The sequence below is a fragment of the Triturus cristatus genome, chromosome 9 (genome assembly GCF_964204655.1).
Source record: "Triturus cristatus chromosome 9, aTriCri1.1, whole genome shotgun sequence".
Lineage (NCBI taxonomy): Eukaryota > Metazoa > Chordata > Amphibia > Caudata > Salamandridae > Triturus > Triturus cristatus.
Window position 1 is genome coordinate 331,180,963 of NC_140592.1, and position 22,087 is coordinate 331,203,049.

Below are 22,087 nucleotides of genomic sequence, written 5' to 3' on the forward strand. Positions count from 1 at the left end.
ACCTACCCCAGTCAATGTGCCTAGGTCATTTCCACCACAATGCACAATCATGAGGTCAGGGTGTGGAAGATGCAAAGAGGTTTTAACAAAAGGTAGCAATTGGTGCAACTTCAATCTTCTCTGTGTAAAACCATTTAATGTCCACATTTTGTAAACCTAGGTCTAAGTCAATAAGTCTGTGTTCTGCATACCTCTTGCTCCTGAAAATATAGCTATGTCCTACGATCCACACTTGCATTTTGAAGGTATGGTTGGAAGGTATGGAAAGATGTCTGTAGCTCATGCAGTTCCTTGGTAGAATAAGAGATATGTTTAAAGATGGGGAAGTACTTTTTTTTGCCATACAAAACGATACGTGATTGGGAGTTGAAAAGCATTGTTTTTTAAAAGTATGGTGCACATTCGTTTTGTGGAAAAGCATCTTTGTGATTGGTTAAGAAAAAGCAGTTTCAACGTGGAGTACATATCATAGGATAAAATTTGCTCAACTGAACCACAGCTGCTACTTGCATTTGGAAGGCACTGTTCGAACTTAAAACAATTGTGAACTTTTAACTTGCACGTGCCGTTAAATGTTCGAGAAAATGTTGCAAAAAAATATCGTTAAGTTTAAAAAAATTGATGAACTTTTAACCTGCAAGTGTTGTAGAATGTTCTAGAAAGTGTGTTGATAGAATGCGTTGCACTTCTGACTTCTATGTGTTGTTGAATATTTAAAAAAATGGTTTATATGGAAAATTAAAAAGAAACCAATAGAGAGAAGTTTTGAAACCTAAAAGAATCAAGGAATTATTCTAATTTGTTCTTTACATGTGTTTATGTGTGGAGCAACAAAATTATAGACACAACAGCACCAGGAAGAGGAAGAAGCAGGGAGTGGGGAGACGGGGGGAGATGGGCAGAATGGCACACGTGCACAATTAACTACAGCACAAGTATGGACAAACAATGGCCAAAATGAAACACACCAAAAAGGAGCACAAGTCACACAACCCGCCAACATCACATCACTGAACGAGCATAGAAGTGAAAACCACGCTGCATTCATACGGGATGTGTACAAAGGCCGGTCGTTGGTGTTGTGGAATGTCTGCGACCGTGGTTATCATGGATGAGATGCCCAGCATGTGGCACATGGGCGAGTTCACTGCTGCTTCTCCCTCCCACGAGCCCCCACACTTTTCTACAGTGCGCTGTTGTATCTCGTGCACTCGTACGGCACACCATTGTAATGCCTATTCGTGCATGTCCTGCTACATTCAAACTACACCATCACAGTGCCGTTTGGAGGTGGTGCATGGCACTTTACAACATCGAGTGCTGCGGCCTTTTTGGCAGGCCACACCAGAACACAGAGACACACTTACTGCACTTCCTGTACACGGACATGTCCGGGACACCCTGTTCCCCTTGCCGGATAGGCACACCCCTGCGCTGACCTGTGTACTCCGGACCAGCACATGCAAGTTGTGCATGCAGGAGGTTGCGTGCGTAGCTACATGTTCAGGCTCACTGCCAATGCTGAGGTGACAGCACACTGTGATGTTGCAGGGCTCGTGCCTATCATGCTAAGACAATGACCACAGGGACACACTTGTTCAGATGCGGGTTTGGGGGGTGTTGACGGTCCTGGAGTTGTTGCGATGAGTCTTGTGGCCCTCATGGGTATCCCTGCATCATGCTCATTGATTCTATGGCCCCTGTGGGTGTTCTGGTGTGGCTCTTGGCTGTGTTCCGTTTCATGGTGCAGGTAGTCGTCCTGCTTAACACCAGCAGAAAGCAGGTGTAAAATACCTGGTGCTAACGTGGCTCATCGCCGGAATTTGTTTCGCATTGCAGTTGGGGTGAAAGTTGTGATGTGATTTTGTTTGTGTGCAGAACAATATACAAACTGAGCAGTGTATCTCGTCAAGATCCAGCACTTGACACACTATTCCCAATCAATATAAATACAATGAGAGTTCTTAATTGATTTTGTGTGTACACTGTAAGTGCAGCCACTACCTCAGTGCAATTCAATACAGGATTTTAGTATTTAGAATAAATCGCAAAGGTGTACCTCGTGTCTTTTTGTACGGGAACGGCTAGTCTGCATTTCATTATCAGCACTTTAATGGAAGTAAAGTTGAGATAAATCTAAAACACTATTCAGAAGTTGATGTAAACTGCAGACATCACCAGTATTCCCACGATAAGTGCCCCAAAATTTAACACCATGGTGGACTCCATCAAATAACAGTAATAAGAACAAGAAAGGGTCACACAGCAGTTAAGAGAACAACCAAAAACGTTATTAACTTTTTTTTAAACTTTCTTTTTTTATAAATATATATGTAAACGATAAACAAAAATCTATTTGCAAAATTAACTTTTTTGATTAACATATATATAAATGATAAACTAATAAACAAAATGTAACAAAAATAATAGAAAACAAGAAGGCGGAACACTCCTATGGGGACCATGGATGTCGACGACAGAGCCAGGAAAATAAAGCACAAAATAAGGACGTGTGTAATGGGCATATCAAAGGAGAGAGGCACAGAGAAACAGAGAAGAAAAAAAAGCCAGAGAGAAAGAGAGGGAAAGAAAGAAAGGGAGTGAGAAAGGGAGAAGGAAGAGAGAGAGTTAGAGACATAGAAGAGAGAGAGAGAGAGAGAGAGACAGACACTGCCGACTCTGCCCATCCATGAGCAAATAATTTCCTGGTGCCACCGGAGTGTGCAGCAGTGGGCACTCCACTAGCCCGTCAAAAGTCATCCCAGATATGTCTCTGAGTCCTGAGTAATGAATGGCGGAGACCACATCAGGTGCTTGGCGGATCGCACAGATGTCGCTGAGTCCTGAGTCATGAATGGCGGAGACCACATCATCTTCTCCACGGCCCGGAAGATCTCACACATGTCGCGGAGTCCTGAGTCATCAATGGCGGAGACCACATCAGCTTTTGGGGCCGCTAAGCCTGTGGAAGTTAAGTTCGTGCCGCGTGGTGGTAGGCCCCTGATGGCCATATGAGCTTCGGGTGGCACTAATCCTGTGCATCTGAAGTCCGTGCCAAGGGGGTGGTAGGCCCCTGATGGCTATACAGATCAGGGTGCGACTAACCTTCTGCGCAACTTTTCAAAGACTCTTTATGGTTGAGACACGTGGAGCGTCCGCCATCTAGTCAACACCGGCAATAAAGGATGTGACGTTGTCGATCTATTATATTTGCGTGGGCACATGGCCTGTGACGCATGTGCCGGATGGGTGTGGTGTGTGTGCAAACCTGCCCTGAGGGAGTGGCCGTGAGATGTTTAGAACTAGACCTCTGGCCTGCACACCAATAGCGAGTACGCCTGCGACAGGTAGCTATGTGGGGCCAACTTCGGAACGTAATCGCAGTGGCGTGGCGTACGACGGAACAGGGCATGGATAGCTACAATAACGTGGACGGCTCGTAGTACTGCGTCTGTGAGTCGAGCGGACGGGACGCAGCTGGCCCTCTGCGAGCCTGGGTAGAAACTTTTTATAACTCACACTACATAAGCATTGAAAATCCATTTTGTGATTCAGTCCGTCAGCTGGCATTTGTCCGAGGCATTTGTGAAAACATATCGGAGTTCTTTCTGTGATAGATACCCCTTTGACGCTGCCTCTCCCCACATCAGCAGGTAACGCACCCTCTTCCCACATTACCATCATACCCCCAAAAACCTTCTTGGGCCTGGAAGTGTCACTGTGCGGTTGGACAAAGAAGAATCTTAGTCATGTATAGATTTACATATAAAAAAAAATATTTAAAGAAAAGAACAACAAATAAGACTGAAGGGAGTCTGGTGCTGTGGTCGCTGCCACGAAGTTGGGGTCACTGCCATTCTGGACTCAGGACACAGTTACACATGTGGGATCGGCTTGTGTTAAAGAGGGTTAGTGGGACTACGTGTCGCCGGCCTTGCATATCAAAATATGCGTCACTGATCGAAGGGAGTGTGGTGCTGTGGTCGGTGCCACAGACAGGGTCACTGCCATTCAGGACTCAGGACACAGTTACACATGTGGGATCGGCTTGTGTTAAAGAGGGTTAGTGGCAGAAGAAGTATTGAGACTGTATGAGCCTGTGATGATGCTTGGTGTGGAAGGGCCGCACTGGAAGCAATGCGTCTTGGCTACTGGACTGCGTCATGTGGAATCAGGACTCTATCTGAATTGTGAGGCATGCTGACTGTAGTGTAGGCCAGAGGTAGCGGTGAGCAAAGGCCCACAGCCACATGCATACGTTGGTGGCCCCACCGGCCTGCGCAGTGGAGGTTCAGTGGCACCACGTGTCGCCGGCCTTCCATATGCAAATACCCCTCACTAATCGAAGGGAGTGTGGTGCTGTGGTCGCTGTTACGAAGTTCGGGTCACTGACGTTCAGGACTCAGGACACAGTTACACATGTGGTATCGGTTTGTGTTGAACAGGGTTAGTGGCACCACGTGCTGATGTTCTTGCATATGGAAGTATGCCTCACTGATGAGAGGGAGTCTGGTGCTGTGGTCACTGCCACGGACTTGGGGTCACTGCCATTCAGGACTCAGGACACAGTTACACATGTGGGATCGGCTTGTGTTGGACAGTGTTAGTTGGCACCACGTGTCCAAAATTCAAATTGTGAGGTCTGCTGCCCGTATTGTAGACTGCTGAGTGTTCATTTGTACTTGAAAATGAATTTGGTCGTTGTGCTAAAGCTATAACTGATATAATAAAAAATGTTCAAGAAGAAAGGATACTAAAAGGATATTATGTAGATTTGAGGCCTGTAATAGTTACTTGCCTAGTGGACTCTGTAGTTAATAAATGAAGAAATAATTTTCATGAAATAAGTATAGAATACATTGACGAAGTGTTGTATTTTCTGAGTACAATCTTGTTAGAAATTAGCATTTAAAATTGGAATTGCGAGCTGTACTGCCTGTAGTGTAGACTGCTATTCCATGTTAGTTTGCATTTGAAGATTAATTTGGTCATTGTAGTAAAGCTATAACTGATATAAAAAAAAATATTCTTGAAGCGAGGATACTAAAAGGATAATATGTAGGGTGTAGGACTGTGATAGTTAGTTGACTACTGGAGTCTGTAGTTGCATATGGAAATACCCCTCATTGATCAAAGAGAGTGTGGTGCTGTGGTCGCTGCCACAGACTTGGGGTGACTGCTATTCAGGACTCAGGACACAGTTACACATGTGGGATCGGCTTGTGTTAAAGAGGGTTAGTGGGACTACGTGTTGCCGGCCTTGCATATCGAAATATGCCTCACTGATCGAAGGGAGTGTGGTGCTGTGGTCGCTGCCACGGACTTGGGGTCACTGCCATTCAGGACTCAGGACACAGTTCCACATGTGGGATTGTTCGGCTTGTGTTGAACAGTTATTGGCACCACGTGTAGCCGCCGTTGCATATGAAAATATGCCTAACCAGAGGGAGTATGCTGCTGTGGTCGCTGCCATGGACTTGGGGTCACTGCCATTCAGGACTCAGGACACAGTTCCACATGTGGGATTGTTCGGCTTGTGTTGAACAGGTATTGGCACCATGTGTCGCCGCCGTTGCATATGAAAATATGCCTAACGAATCAGAGGGAGTATGCTGCTGTGGTCGCTGCCATGGACTTTGGGTCACTGCCATTCAGGACTCAGGACACAGTTCCACATGTGGGATTGTTCGGCTTGTGTTGAACAGGTATTGGCACCATGTGTCGCCGCCGTTGCATATGAAAATATGCCTAACGAATCAGAGGGAGTATGCTGCTGTGGTCGCTGCCATGGACTTTGGGTCACTGCCATTCAGGACTCAGGACACAGTTCCACATGTGGGATTGTTCGGCTTGTGTTGAACAGAGTTATTGGCACCACTTGTCGCCACCGTTGCATATGGAAATATGCCTCCCTGATCGAAGGGAGTCTGGTGCTGTGGTTGTCCCTTGGAGTAAGGGTCACTGCCATTCAGTACTTAGGACACAGTTCCCCATGTGGGATCGGCTTGTGTTGAAGACGGTTAGTGGCACCATTTGTCGCCGGTCTTCCACAGTGTAGGCCAGAGGTAGCGGTAAGCAAGGGCCCACATCCACGTGCATACGTTGATGGCCCCACCGGCCTGAGTAGTGCAGGTTCAGTGGCACCATGTGTCGCCGGCCTTCCATATGGAAATACCCCTCACTGATCGAAGGGAGTCTGGTGCTGTGGTCGCTGCAATTCAGGACTCAGCACACACTAACACATGTGGGATCGGCTTGTGTTGAAGACGGTTAGTGGTACCATTTGTCGCCGGTTGCCCACTGTGTAGGGCAGAGGTAGTGGTGAGCTAGGGTCCACAGCCACGTGAATACGTTGGTGACCCAAACAATCCTTAAATAGTACAGGTTAAGTGGCACCACGTGTTGCCGGTCTTCCATGTGGAAATACCCCTCGGTGATCGAAGGGAGTGTGGTGCTGTGGTCGCTGCCATTGAGGACAGTTCCACATGTGGGATTGTTCGGCTTGTGTTGAACAGTTATTGGCACCATGTGTCGCTGCCGTTGCATATGAAAATATGCCTAACGAATCAGAGGGAGTATGCTGCTGTGGTCGCTGCCATGGACTTTGGGTCACTGCCATTCAGGACTCAGGACACAGTTCCACATGTGGGATTGTTCGGCTTGTGTTGAACAGAGTTATTGGCACCACTTGTCGCCACCGTTGCTTATGGAAATATGCCTCCCTGATCGAAGGGAGTCTGGTGCTGTGGTTGTCCCTTGGAGTAAGGGTCACTGCCATTCAGTACTTAGGACACAGTTACACATGTGGGATCGGCTTGTGTTGAACAGGGTTAGTTGGCACCACGTGTCGCCGGTCTTCCACAGTGTTGGCCGGAGGCAGCGGTCAGCAAAGGCCCACAGGCAGGTGACGTTGACTTGAGCTGCACAGATTGGGAGCATGTGGTCTTCTTAACCTATTATACTGTCTTACACAATTTGCGTCGCTACTAATCTTGAATTGTGAACCTTGTAACCCCAGTGTAGGGCGGAGGCAGCGGTCAGGATGGGCGCACAGCTGCGTGGTGATGATTTATGGTGCAGTGAGTTAGTAGCACCTGAAGCACACAGCGTGTGTGTACCGTGCGAAGATGCGTGGTATGGGCGGGCCGCACTGAAAGCAAAGTATCTTGCGTACTGGACCGTGACATCTGCAATCGCCACTGCATCTGAATTGTGAGCGCTGCTGTCCGCAGTGTAGATCGAAGGCAGTAGTTGGTACAGACATAAGTCTGCGGTGCTGTGCCGCTGGGTTCACAGGGGGCCTGTGTCAAGGAGGCCCACGATTATGGCGGCAGCCACATGCCAGGGTGAGGGCTGCCGCTGTGACAGACTCGTTGGTCTTCCCTCAAGTGAACCACGCCTAGGGCCTGGCCTATTTTTCATACTGCTACGCTGGAGTGGCGTACGTTGGAGCAGCCCACACCGCTTCCGCTTCCAGGGGAGGACAACACAGCTACATGACCGAGATCTTCCCCACTGCCTGAGGTAACATGGTTGCGTCCACTGTGCACTACACTACAAGTATCAACAGTATATCTCCACATGGAGAGGTTTGTGCTTTGCATAGTGAGGTTTGTGCAACACATCAGCATTACACTTGGCATTGTGTGCTTTATTGTTGAAGGGTGACTTGCCTCCTTCATATATAGTTGGTTGCCATATCTCCCATTCAGCTATTGTGTGGCTGAAGGGCATGGCGTTTTGGGAAGGTCCGTTGTCCTGTTTTGCGCTTCCTTGGTGGTAGTAGGAGTGGTGGTGCGGGGGGGGGGAAGATTCTGGTGGTGGTGGCGCTGGGTGTTGTGGTCTTGTTGCGTGTCGGACCTGCATGATCAGTAGCTCTATCACGTGTTGGTCTTTAGATGTGGCTGTGAGTTGGGTCCAATTCACGGAGTAGATAGTCGACCTCCTTACACCAGTTAAAGGTTGATGTTAATTTGTTACTGCTAACTCGGCTTATCGCCTGCTTTTTGGATCCCATTGCAGATTTGGCTGGTCGTTGAAAATATGGGGAAGTGTTGTTTTCGTGGTTTTTTCTGCACGGGAACGCCTTCTTTGCATTTTGTTGACGTAAGGTATCGATGGAAGAGTGGTGAGATTTGCAATTTTCACCAAGTTGAGAATGGGTTGATAATTAAAAAACACAGAAAAAAAGATAGGTTTAATGAACATTATAATTAGAAATTAGCATTTAAAAAACATTTGAAATTCACAGAAAAAGCCATAGGTTTCAGGCACATTATAGTTAGAAATTAGCATTTAAAAAACCTTTGAAATTCACAGAAAAGACCAAAGGTTTCAGGGACATTATAGTTAGGAATGAGCATTTAAAAAACCTTTGAAATTCACTGAAAAAACCATAGGTTTCAGGGAAGTTAGTTAGTTGGACATGTCACTCATAGAAAACCATAGAAATTCCCCTGTTATAGTTAGTTGAGCTAACTATAACTCGCGCAATGCACTGCTGATGACGTCACATATTACATCATTCATGACATGGTCAGTGACTTCACTGATGACATCACTGATGACATCTCAAATGACATCACTGATGACATCACCAGTAAGTAGTTAAAGTTAGGATGTATTTTCCAAGAGCGTTTTTTGCTTTGCCAATAACCTTTTTGTTAAATTAATTTTCCCAATTTTGCAAACTAATTTGGGATGCTCACTTGAGCTGCTGTCTGGAAAGTTTCAGGGTGGTCCGTGAAGGAGGGCCGAGAAAAAGAGGGGGGTCTACAAACTTGTATTCCCCATGTTAATTCCCATAGGGACTTGAGACACTACAGCCCGAACCGCTGGACGGGATTACACCAAATTTGGCAGAAAGTAGACCTTGGTTCAGAGCTGTGCCTTTCTCTATTTTGGTGTAAATCCGTACAGTAGTTTTGGAGATATTAACAGAAAACCAGATTAGTGTATCTAGGGACGCGGATCCTTTGCGAAACCACCCGCGAAGTATCCGCAGGTCCACACGCCACAACAGGGTGATGATTGGCTGGCTGCAACCTGACAGAAAAGTTGCATATGCCATTTTATGTATCGAGAAACGGTCCTGGGCTGAAAATATTTTTGCAAAGTGAATAAAGGGGTCAAGGTAGCAGTACTCTGACCCCATGGGTGTTAGTGGGATACTAGAGGGACCCATAAATTACCTTATAATGATTTTTCTCAACTCACTGGAATCATCGCCATGCTCAGCGCGATCCCTTCCCTGTGGAACTGTGAATCGTGATGCAGTTCATCAGAGGCACACCCCCTTTGTTCACCACTCTCTAAACGCACTTCCTGGCCCACTACTGGTTGGGGAATGAAGTCTCCCTGGATGCTGAGGGTCCTTGGGGGTCAATAACCCCTCCTGTTACCACCAGTAAGTCCCAAACAACGGGATTGGTAACAGGTCGTCAGAGGTCCCATCCCCTTTGTCCAGTACTCTACAAACACGCCTCCCGATGCACTACTAGTTGGAGGATGATATCCCCTTGGATGCTGAGGTTTGTGGGGCCAAGAATCCCTCTTGGCCCCACAAACAGCAGTAAGTCCCACACAGCAGTATTGCTGAGACCTCATTGGAGGTCCTGACGCTTTATCCACCCACAGTACAGTCTCAAAAATCCACTTACACACCCACTCACAGACCCATAAAACCATTCACAAACCCACTAACACACCCACACATCTACTAACACACCCACTCACAGACCCATACAGCTACTCACAAACTCCCAGTTACCCACAAACCCCCTACACATCCCCAAACCACTCACACACACCCTCACTGACCTATACAGCCACTCAGATACCCACTCTGAAATATTAGTGGTTACAGTCAGGAAATAAATAAAAGAAATCTTCGCAATTTACAAAAAAAAAACAAAGGTTACAGAGACATTATAGTTAGGAAATAGAGTTTTAAAAAATTTAGAAATTCACTGAAAATACTGTGTGGGTGTATAGTTATAGTTAGGACCTAGTTTCCTCTTGTGTATGGAAAGTTTTGGGGTGATCCATCAAGTGGGGGCCAAGAAAAAGGGGGGCGGGGTCAAAAGATTTGTGTTTCCCATGTTAATTTCCACAGTAGTTTTAGACATGCCTGCAGCCCAAACCGCTGAACGTAATTACACCAAATTTGGCAGAAAGGAAGCTTTTGATCCAGAAAGCGACCTTTTTGTAAATTTGTGTAAATCCATTCAGTAGTGTCAGAGATACTAAAGAAAATCCAAATTTGGAAATCTAGAGGCGCGAACCCTGCGCAACGCCTACGCAGAGCTTCGCGACCCCTTGCCCCAGGAAAAGTGCTGGGATTGGCTAGCCGCAACCTGTGAAGAAAGTCGCAGCTGCCATTTTCCAAACCGGGGTCTTGTCACAGGAGAAGAGTCTTGAGGCTAAATAGAATAGAATGGAAAGGATCCAGGTTAGAGGTACCCTGACCCTATGGGTGGATTTTAGGGGTGTCTGAGGAACCCCTTATGACTTTGGTTTTAAAATGTTGCAAACCGTATTTTCTTTCCACATGGTTGGAGTCACGGACCTGTCCCGACGCTCAGTGCCACCCCCCCCACCCCCAGTGTAGCATTGCGGTGGAATTGTGAACCTTGCCAGAAAAAATAAATATATAAATTCAGTCACACATTAATGCATGTACTGACAGACCCACACAGAATAACACACCCACTCACAGACTTACTCAGACTGCTTTGCACCCACTCACAGACCTACGGATATACTCACACTCCCATTCACAGATCCACTCAGAGACTCCTGCCAGAGGCGCAACTTGAGCCACATTTCGGGGGGGGGGGGGGCTACTAAACATTTCGGAGGGGGGCTGATTCTTCCAGCAATATGCAGAGTGGAGATGCAGGGTCTCTAAGAAGGGGTGAAAACACAACAAAGCCTCGTCAGCAAGTAAATTGTCTTTTAAAGACCTGTGAAGTACTCAGGTGTGGCTGTGTGTGTGTGCCCGGGAAGGTGTCTCAGCCGGGCTGACACACACGACGGGGGGCTGAAGCCCTTTGAGCCCATAGGGCGTTGCACGCCTGACTCATGCACCCACTCACAGACACATTCAGTTAAGTAGGTAATATATATATATATATATATATATATATATATATATATATATATATATATATATATACATATATATATATATTCGCTGAAACAAATAAGTCATGTTTTGTAGTTACTGTCAGGCCTCTAATACCATAGTAATTTATAGAGCAATATGCAGGAAAATGAAGTTTCATGATGTCATCAGTGATGTAATAAATGATGTCATAGAACATGTCATAAGTGATGTCATGTGCGGTCATATCCAGTGCATGGCTGGGGTGCAAGTTAAAGTTAGTGCTGCTAACTATATCTGCTGAATTTCTGTTATTTTACTTCAAAGCCTTAATGTTGTCACTTAGAAGTTCACCTAGCTATAACACTACTTTAACCTTTGGGTTTTTCAGTGAATTTCTAGGTTTTGTAAAGTAATATTTATTTCCCATAAGTAAATCCAACCCCCACCGGTGTGCATAGTAGGGTGGGTGGAGGGACTGGTCTCTCCTTTCACACCTCTCTCTCAGATGAAGGGTGTGCATAGTAGTGAGTGGGGTTGGCCTAGCCTCTTCTTTGAGACTTCTCTCTTAGATGACTGGTGTGCATAGTAAGTTGTAGAGAGATACTGCCCTTTCCTTTCAGACCTCTCTATCAGATGACAGATGTGCGTAGTAAGATGTGGGGCGTGACAACCCTCACCTTTCAGAACTCTTTCTCAGGTGATGGGTGACCGGGATTAAAAGGAGGGCTCCATGTTGGAAAGCCAGACATGGAAAGCCTGTCGGAAAACAACATTGTAATTCCGATGGACGAAACGCCGTCCTCAGAAATTACATTGGGGCCTCCGACTGGCATTCAGAATCCAGCCGAAATGAGCGGCCGGTTTCAATTCCATTCCATTCCTATATTGTTATTAGGCGGTTGGAATTGAAACCGGAGAGGTCTGTCGGAAAGCCTCCTGACCGACTTCATAATTGGCTCCCCACTCTCTAAACCTAGGGGGACAGCCTGCCTTTCTGCTGCCTCCTTATACAGCTTTTTTACTTCATTTCCACAACACCTCCAATTTATCACAGTAAACAGTAATGGCGGCCATTTCATATCTAACATTCCAACAGTCAGCCAATAAGAACACGTGCTCTCACGGGAACCTGTCGCTCCAACAGGTGCATGAAGGCTCACCGGAAAAACGGGTCTCCTGAGTAATCACAGGGCTCCATTTTAGATTTTGGACTCTCGCAGGAAACCCATAAGACTTTTGTGAGCCAAAATAGGCAATTATTTTTTACCCTTAATATCACAAAAACTACTGAATGGATTTACACCAAATCACAGAAAGCACAATATGTGGATCTAAATCTAGCTTCCTAGCAAATTTGGTGCAATTCCTTTCTGCAGTTTTTGCCGTAGCCTTGTCTAAAGAAGTCTATGGAAAATGCATGGTGATTTTTTGTTTTTGTTTTTTGGAACCCCCCCCTTTTTTTCTCTGTCCCTTTAAATGAACCTTTATGTTTACGTAGTGGCGATCGCCACTAGGTAATATATATATATATTGATAAAGGCATCCGCCGAAACGCGTCTGCCAGGAGCTGTCACTGAGGATATTGCTCTTTTTGTATTGTGCGTACTGGTGGCATTAAATTTACCGCTGAGCAACTCCAGCATGTGTCTGACCCGTTTTTATGCAAAGCGGGACTGGTGGTGTATATGTAGCGGAGGTCGGCTCCGCAGTCAGGCACGCCTCTCGGTTTGGAGCTCCGCGTATTATTGACAAACTTTGTTGATGAGTGCACGGACTGCACAACGCGGCGCCCCCCTAGCCTGGACTGTGTTAAAGGCACTGGGGAGAGAGCAGCAGCTGGTCTGCTGATAGAGTTGCTCAGCGGTGATGGAATCCGCCATCGATCACGCAGGTATGAGGGAGCAAACACTACAAAAGCTGACGACATCAGGGCATCACTGCATGCACGGGCGGGTTTATTATACCTCGCTCGCAAATTTGGATGTGTCTGTTCTCTTTTGTGGGATCGTTGCAATGGGCGGAGTGAGGGGAACCTTGGACGGACACATTGAGAGAGGAACAGTACTTACTGAATGGAACTTTCCTTGTCCTCTCTCGATGGTTACATCAGTCAGCCAATAGGGTTCCCTGCCATAGACATTTAAACATCGTCCCGTCAAGAGCTTCACTTTGGACTATCCAGCTGAAAACCGGCATTGATAAAGGCATCCGCCGAAACGCGTCTGCCAGGAGCTGTCACTGACGATATTGCTCTTTTTTTATTGTGCGTACTGGTGGCATATTTACCGCTGAGCAACTCCAGCATGTGTCTGACCCGTTTTTATGCAAAGCGGGACTGGTGGTGTATATGTAGCGGAGGTCGGCTCCGCAGTCAGGCACGCCTCTCGGTTTGGAGCTCCGCGTATTACCGACAAACTTTGTGGATGAGTGCACGGACTGCACAATGCGGCGCCCCCCCCCAGGCTTGACTGTGTTAAAGGCACTGGGGAGAGAGCAGCAGCTGGTCTGCTGATAGAGTTGCTCAGCGGTGATGGAATCCGCCATCGATCACGCAGGTATGAGGGAGCAAACACTACAAAAGCTGACGTCAGGGCATCACTGCATGCACAGGCGGGTTATTATACCTCGCTCGCAAATTTGGATGTGTCTGTTCTCTTTTGTGGGATCGTTGCAATGGGCGGAGTGAGGGGAACCTTGGACGGACACATTGAGGGAGGAACAGTACTTACTGAATGGAACTTTCTTTGTCCTCTCTCGATGGTCACATCAGTCAGCCAATAGGGTTCCCTGCCATAGACATTTAAACATCGTCCCGCCAAGAGCCTCACTTTGGACTATCCAGCTGAAAACCGGCATTGATAAAGGCATCCGCCGAAACGCGTCTGCCAGGAGCTGTCACTGAGGATATTGTGTGTGTGTGTGTGTGTGTATACATATCTTGATACTTGTGACCTCAACTAAGATATGTCTGCAGAGGGCCTGGGAAGTCGCGCACATTCTTTAAAACTCATGCCTCATACAAACTACATTTGTCCAGAAATAGCAGCGTCCTTCCAGCACCTAACCCAGGCGGTCTCTGAAATTTGCACCTAATGTCAGGTAACACACACAGATAACATGATCCATTGCTGATTGTTGTTATCCAGCTCCCAAAGTGTGCTTCAAACTTCCTTGATCACATACATTCGATAGCTGTGGCAAGAGCACTTGGTGCTTCCTTTTTTGCTTAAGTATTGGGAGTTTAGGTCCTGTTCACAATATGTGTAGTACCCTGTAAAGAGCTTTATATGTTCTCCACCTTCCACCAAACCCATACCCATCTAAAGAGTATGCTATTTGTCTTCTAACATTATGTCTTTATTCTAGGATGGATGAGACCTTTACAGTCAAGGTGGCAGACTTTGGGCTTGCCAGGGACGTCTTTGATAAAGAGTATTACAGCATTCGACGGCACAAGAAGGCCCGGCTTCCTGTGAAGTGGATGGCACTTGAGAGCCTGCAGACACAGAAGTTCACAACTAAGTCTGATGTTGTAAGTTTATTTGGTACACAAAATGAGTGAGGTGAGCATCTGGATGATGTATCACTGATAGATGGATCATAGGGACATGATGGATCATAGGGTTTAGAGAGGGTGTGAATTTTTAGGCTCTTGTTCAGAACCTCATGGGACCATCCCATGCTCCCCCTTCTTGTGTGACTGGTGAGCATTTTCTATTGTGTAGCATTTACTTAGCCTTATCAGATGCTGACCACAGTCAGAGAACGTTTGAAGGCGCCTTGATGCCTAACTCTACACCTCCCTTTTGTAGCAATGTCTTTCTTACGGTGTGGGAAAAGTATGCTTGCTCAGGTTGCAGTATGTTTAGTGTATGTGTGAGCCTCTGGGCATGCACTGAGCACAGGAAGAAACCTAAGCAATGTACATGTCCAAAAGGTAACCGGATATGCAGTGCCAAGTTCAGATTGATTGATTGTGCCTGCAGGTAAGTGTCTGAAGTGAGAAACTAAGGTGCTATGGAAGATTTCCAAGTCAGTCTGAAAAGAGATTGAAACTCGGTGGAGAATTTCTAGATGAGCTGGTTGTCTGCAGTCCTGCGAGGCCTTAACATTGAAAATCTGGTATGAAGTTTAGGGTAAAGATTAACTCCTTTCAGGAGTCCCCTAATCCTGAATGAGGGTCCTCTCCTGGACTGGTGGGACCCCTGTACTTCATGGTCTGGCACAAGGATCAGGTCTCAGCCACAAGTGAGCAGGTTTATGTGGGCCGTCCTGGGTCCCGATTACAGAATGGGAGCACTGTTCCGTTCTGCAAAAGGAGCACCTTTCAAAAGGTGTGCCTGGCTGAGACCGGGACAGTGTTCCCTATTATCATGAATGTGCTGCTCCCAATTCAGGTGCAAAATTGTGACTGCCATGGGGGCAGTACATTCAGTGAAATATGAAGCAGTTGCTTACAGGCTGCTCGGTGTTTCACAATACAGGTGGCTGCCACCAGCTCTTTAAAGTAGGTGACAGAGATCCCTTGTGTGGCCTGTCTGGAGGGTCAGTGGACCCCAGTGGCCTCTTGTAATAGCATAGTGCCCCAGATGAGCACAAACCAGGCGCACATGCCTGTTGCGCCCCTAGGGGGACTATTCATAATACGGGCTCTGGTCTCCAATATGTCTTCAAGAAGCACAAAGCAGACGAGATGGAGGAACCTGGAGAAAACACATTTGTTTTTTTGCAGGCAGTAAATTGTAAGGTGCTGGGGTCACCAATGATAAAGATTCCAACCCCAGTGGGACTTCAGCACACCAAGATTGTGAGGAGGGCTCTACGCAAGAATTAGCACTCAGATGGGTACATGTTAGTTACTCAGCTCGAGACTTTAAGCGTAACCAAGCTTTAGGTATGGATGAGGTGCTTCAAGAACTAGTCTGGAAGACCTGATGAGTTACTTCATAACTTTGTGAGTGGCAAGGACCAGAATGATGATGCATGTGTGTTTGTGTCCTGAACGAGTGCAGCGTATTTATGTTTACATAGCTTTTTCAGATTAATGGAGCAGTGTATATAGATAGAACTGCATTTTCGATGCTGCCTCAGGGACACCTGCTACTCTGTAAATAAGCCTCTTAGCAGGATTCCAAGTTCATTATGTGTGAGGCGTTATTGTAACTGTGTAGAGTACTTATGATCAGGTTCCTAGTTTCAGGTGAAGACACTAAGTGATATATTATGAGTGTTTAAGAATGGGGGTCTATCCAGTACTTCCTCACACTTAATCAAGATATGATTTTGCTTCTGTACATCTCAGTGCTAACCCAGTTCTACTGCGTGAACGGGTAGGTGTCTCAGATGTGGGAAACCTGAGCTCCACTTAGGTTTTGGGCTACTGTGCACCTATCTGTTTCCAGCTAATCTTCCTTGTTCATGACCATTGTCATATCTTGACTTCACAGGCCTGGGACCATCACACTATTCGACTAAAAATCTACCAATTATGGTCTCCTTTTATCTGGTCTAAAAAGTCTCTCTCTCTCTGTTTTTTAATTCATTTACTGAATTCCTGTAACTTTAGGGTTGTAATAGTCATGCAAACATAATTGTATCTAAATATAAAAATTAGTTATTTATCCAAGTAACTTCTCCCTTTCTTATTGCAACCTGTGGCGGCTTCTCTGCTAAGGCGGAGGTACTGACTTTGAAGGTGTGGGAAGGGGCTGCCCATACAGCAGGAGGAGGAGTGGTGAGCACTTTCTAAGTGTGCATGATTTTTTGGTCGGCCGTCTTAGACCGGGCAAACACACATGCATACTTAGCATGCAAGTGGAGAACATGCACAGGCTCCCACTGCCTGTCTGAGCACCGAACCTCAGCGCTCGGATCAATCGCAATGCTGCTGTCATGCTGGTGACAGCAGAGTCGTGATTGGCTTAGTGGAGTCTGCTTCCTGCGTCGACCGAAGAGGACAGAGAAGAAGCGGCAGCCAGCAACTAAGTGTAATTTTCTTTTCTTCTGAACCCCCTCGCCGCACCATTACTGCCCAGTAGCAACCGCTACTGATGGCAACATGTACTGAAAGTTCAATACTGTGCTCCTCCGGTGCCCCTTGCAGAAGAGACCCTGCAGTAAAATCCTCCAGTATGTGGCTTCTAGTGTTATTGTCACACCTGCAGATGAAACGCAAGTAAAGGAAAGCCTAGACAAAATTTGAATTATGCAGATGAAATTCTTGAAATTAGCAAAATTCACGTTATGTGAAAGTCCTGAAATTTCGCTTTATGCACCTTCGCTTCATCTTCAGTGGCTGGCGCCTGGTTCACACAAAAAATATCCTGTACTAGGGAAAATTTCAGCTCCATAGTGCTCGCTGGGATCTCAATACTACTTTTACATGAAGCATTTCCTTCTTGAAATTTTCTCTCGAAATAACAGTAAAGCATATTTCATACAAATTGGCTGATATTTGCCAAAATTTCTTTAAAAAAACAATTACACGATTTTGCACGCCGCAAATGCTCTAAAGCCCCCTACCCTATAATGGGCTCAGACCTCAATCTACAGCTAGCTAACAGTGCATTAGTATTTGTCATGTCCTCTTACTTTAAGTGTGCATGATATGTCGAGGCTTTGCAGGAGCAGGTTCCTATCAAAAGCCTGTGCAACCTTTTTCTTATTTTGTGCAGAATGGAATGAATTCTCATTATACCTCCTTACTTCAGCATCTCACCCTATCACTTTCTCTACATTTTTAGTGGTCATTTGGTGTCCTGGTTTGGGAGCTGCTAACAAGAGGCGCATCTCCGTACCCTGAGGTGGATCCCTATGACATCACCCGCTATTTGTTCAGAGGCAGGCGTTTACCTCAGCCGGAGTACTGTCCAGATCCGCTGTAAGTACAGTTGCAAGTTTGAAGAGTTCTGTTTTTATTTTGAATTAATGTTGCAGCCCCCCCCCCCCCCCCTATATGTACTACCTCGAAGTGAAGTAATGGTTTTTATACTCTCTAATACTTCTCTGTTTTCATTAATCCAGATATTGGTTATGATTAAGGCTCCCTATTTTCCGTTTTTTTTCAGATTTTTACAGATAAATACAGACAGAAAACATTCATTTTCTTGTCAGTATTTATTTTTAAATGTGGATAAATAGGGAAATTGGGTTGCTTTTTGAGTACTTCTAAATACTGTCTCCCATGACTGCCGGGCCAATACATGTGTGGATTGATACATAAGGGAAGTTAAAAAAGAAAGGACTTTTATTAAGAGGCTTTAACAGCAGTAGATATGCACAAGGTTGATACTGAATTTTGCATATTTTCATGTAAGTGCACTGATTTATCTTCTGCAGATGTTCACAGCACTGAAACCTGGCAGACATTCAAGTATGAATGCATATTTATCGGTTCAATAAATATGGAAATATACTAATTTCAGCTTAATTTTTCCACAAAACCCAAAATAAATATGGATAAATACAGATAAAACTAGCAAAGTATAAATATGGATGAATATAGACGGAAATGGCAAAAAAAAAATTACCATAAACCCGGCAGCCCAAGTTATGATGGATGTTTTTATCAGGGGCCAACATATAGGGCACAGGAACTAACTGGCTTTGAAATTATAGTAGCAGTTTGCTTTTGGTTGACTTAATTTGTCGCACCATGCCTCTATTTTCTTGAGACAAGCATTATGACCGTAGAGAGGCAGTTTGTATTCTGTACCAAACATTTAACAAAGTAGAAACTACCTTGCTTCTATTTCACTTACACTTAATCATGCAATCATTAACCCTTTTACTGTGGCGTAAAATCCGCCGCGGTGCGGGCGTTTCCGTGCGTGGGCGGGGCCGCGTCGGCCAACGGACGTGCGCAGCACTACGGAGGTAGTGCTCGCGATGACTGTTGGCCGACAAACGCAGCGAACGGGTTAAGGGTAGAGGGTTCTGCATACCAGTGCGAATCGCTGGAGACACGCGATGCTAAAGATAGAAGGCTTTACATTATGCTGTCCAATCCCAGGGTAATTAAGCTATTGAAGCATCGTAGATGGCTATAGTTTAAATGTGTTTTTACCAATGTATTTGACTGTGCCTACTGTTTAACGGTTTGCCTATCCATTATACAGTTAAAAGCTTTTTAGTCTCATGAGCGCTTCACGTGATATAGTATGCCAACCCCTTGCCCTTTTAACCATAGAGGTAAAACCCTCTGGCTTGCTGGGTCAGTTCTCTTAGGCATGCAGGCCTAATAGTGAAAGGCTATGAAGTACCATAACACTGATCCAACATGTCCTATATTCCTCCATTAATATCCTGAGCAACCCCATCATAGAAATTAAATGTTCTGCACTGTTCACGAATTATCAATCTTATTTGTTTGACGGGAGAAATTTTTTTAAGAGGGTAGGAAATTTCCATTTGTCAGTCCTGTCATTTTTTAAAAGGCCTATACATTAGGCCTGTGCAAAACGTTTGTTACACTGCTCGTTTAATTCCAGAATTGTATCTTATGCAAAATGTGCAAAGTTTTCAATCTTTAGGTCACCATGTGAAATTATGACAGGTTGGCATAGAAAATGTTTTGCAGAGATGCATTTACTTATCAAACAATACATTTTCTCCTTATACTAATTTACTGCCTGTATCGTGTGTAGATTTTTCGTGCAAGGTATACCCTTGTGCAATAAAGTGTGTCGAGATGCAAACAAAATATATTACATGAAATATACCTATGTTTGTGAAAATGATGCGTAGTTGGCCAAAACAAAAGCACAAATTTCACAAACTCCTTTATAAAGCTCTCCACTTAAGTCACCATATTATGAGACTCTCCATTCACTATCCAATGTAAAGTATTCATGTTTGTGCCTTTGACAGATACAGGATCATGTTGAGCTGCTGGTCCCCAAGACCCGAGGAGCGCCCTACCTTCACCGAGCTAATCTCTGACCTGGAGAGCATCCTGGGCTCCCTCAAAGGAGAACACTACATTAACCTCAATGTGACGTATGTGAACATGGACAATGACCAGCCCTTTCCACCTCCGGCAGCTAGCTCAGAAGATGAGCTGGAAAGCAGCGAATCTGAGGAGGATGAGGAGGTGGTTAGTAGGAAAGTGGGGAGACCTTCCTTGCATGAGAAGGTGGACATGACAGGGAGCACTGATTTCAATGGCGGAGCCATTGGCACAGGTTCTGACTAAGAAATAAGTCTTTCTGCACACTGGAAACACAAACTGAAAAGAAATACTTGAAATTGTACAGAAAATCTATTGCGATAGTCTTGGGATTTATTTTTATATGAGGGTTTATTTTTCACAATTTCTTTTTGGGGCCTGTTCTTTCTTGTCCATCTTCATGACCAGTTGCTGTCATTTTTGGTGGTCTGTTTTCTTTCTTTTTCTTTACTATGTTTTATCTCTTGCTATTTGAATGTTGATCTAATAATTAGTTCCTTTGCTGCCTTGGACCTTTTCCTTCCGACCACTCCATCTTCCTACTTTGCCTGTCCTCTCTCCCCATTCCCCTGTCCTACCTATTTCAATCTTCTCTTTCTCTATCAAACTCCAAGTCTTTCTTTTCGCTTTGTGACCTTCCCCACCTCCGTTATTTCAGTGATTGGAGCTTGGATATCGTCATTGATCCTTGCATGTTCTACTTAGGCTTTACCTTCAGGTGAAAACCCACACAGGGCAATTTAAACACTCAAAACTAAAATAGGACTAGAAGGCTGGCTGCTGCAATGAAGTTTTGTCTGTATTTATAGTCTGTAAGCTCAAACATTGCTGGCATCTACCTTCTCGCACGTATGAACCTGTCAGATGTATAGGAGAAGCTATATTGTTAAAGAGGATTATAAATCTCACATGAAGCACTAACAGAGGACTACAGTGGGCCTTCATGGGTTGAGTGGTGCAAGATTTAGGTTTCTTCCCAACAAAATTAATTTGCTCCAGAAATCAAGTCAAGGGAACCGATGAGCAAACGTATACTAACAATTGCCTAACGGCAGCACATCCCGGATTGTATAACAAAGGGGAACAAGGAGAATTTACCTGGTGGCTAAAAGGAAATTCACTCTCTTATTGTGGTTTTGTCTCAGCTCAAAAGGATGTCTGGGGGGAAAAAGAGAACTGTAATAAATATATGTATATATATTTATGAACTTTTTCACTCATTTCAACCATGTATATAAAATGTTTTATTTTAACTGCTGCTTGTTTTAATTTCATTGTTCCATTATGTAAGTATGTCTTATCAGAACAAGAAAAGAGAGCAAACGAAGATGGAAATAAATTCTATATTTTTGCAGAATGGATCTGTTGTAGATTCATAAACAACACAAGAATTCAGATTCTGGCTTGAATATCACCACAGCAATTTGACTAGATGTTAAAGCCCTGGCCACACATTAAACCTGTAAATTAACCTGACTTGAAGTTTCTCCCAGCAAGAGCACTCAGTGTCTGTTACCAGAGCTTGAACTGTGCCAGTGAAGGGTTGGAGAAAGAGTCATCCCAAGCTAGATTACATTCAACATCCGGGAGGTGAGGCGTATATAATTCCCTGACCATCAACTTCTTCCACCTGTTTCCTAGTAGGCCTTTTGGGTTCTATGCTTTCCATTTGCAAAAGACCCACCACAGTCCCCAAATCACCCCACTTGCGTCTTGGGTTAGGCAGATACTTCACTCTCCGTTCCTGGTACTAAAGCCAGATCGATAAATTCAGAGAAAAGGGTCCATGTATGCCATTATATTTATTGTAACTGTACAAAAAGAGAACAGGGCTAAGAATAGAACAGGGGGGGGGGGGAATGATATCCTTCACAATGCTCAAAATTAAAAAGAATAACTCAGATCAGTTTCACTGGAGATACTACTCCAGTATAGATGGGTAGAGGTGTCCAAAAACAAGGACTCCTGTTTGTCCCAATCACAGGTTGAATTGATGAGGATTTTCAGGGTAATATGGCTGAAATACTTTGATG

At 45.1% G+C, this 22,087-nt stretch overlaps 1 protein-coding gene across 4 annotated transcripts in view; it reads left to right on the plus strand.

Annotated features, from left to right (window-relative positions):
- MST1R (macrophage stimulating 1 receptor) overlaps positions 1-21,307 on the plus strand; it is a 391,011-nt gene extending 369,704 nt beyond the window's left edge. For all 4 annotated transcript variants that reach the window (XM_085625073.1, XM_085625074.1, XM_085625072.1 and 1 more), the window contains exons 19-21: positions 14,474-14,639; positions 17,851-17,987; positions 19,976-21,307. In XM_085625073.1, coding sequence (XP_085481199.1) covers positions 14,474-14,639; positions 17,851-17,987; positions 19,976-20,300 — 628 coding nt within the window. In that variant the 3' untranslated portion in view covers positions 20,301-21,307. The remainder of the gene's footprint in view (positions 1-14,473; positions 14,640-17,850; positions 17,988-19,975) is intronic.
- Positions 21,308-22,087: the final 780 nt, after the last annotated feature.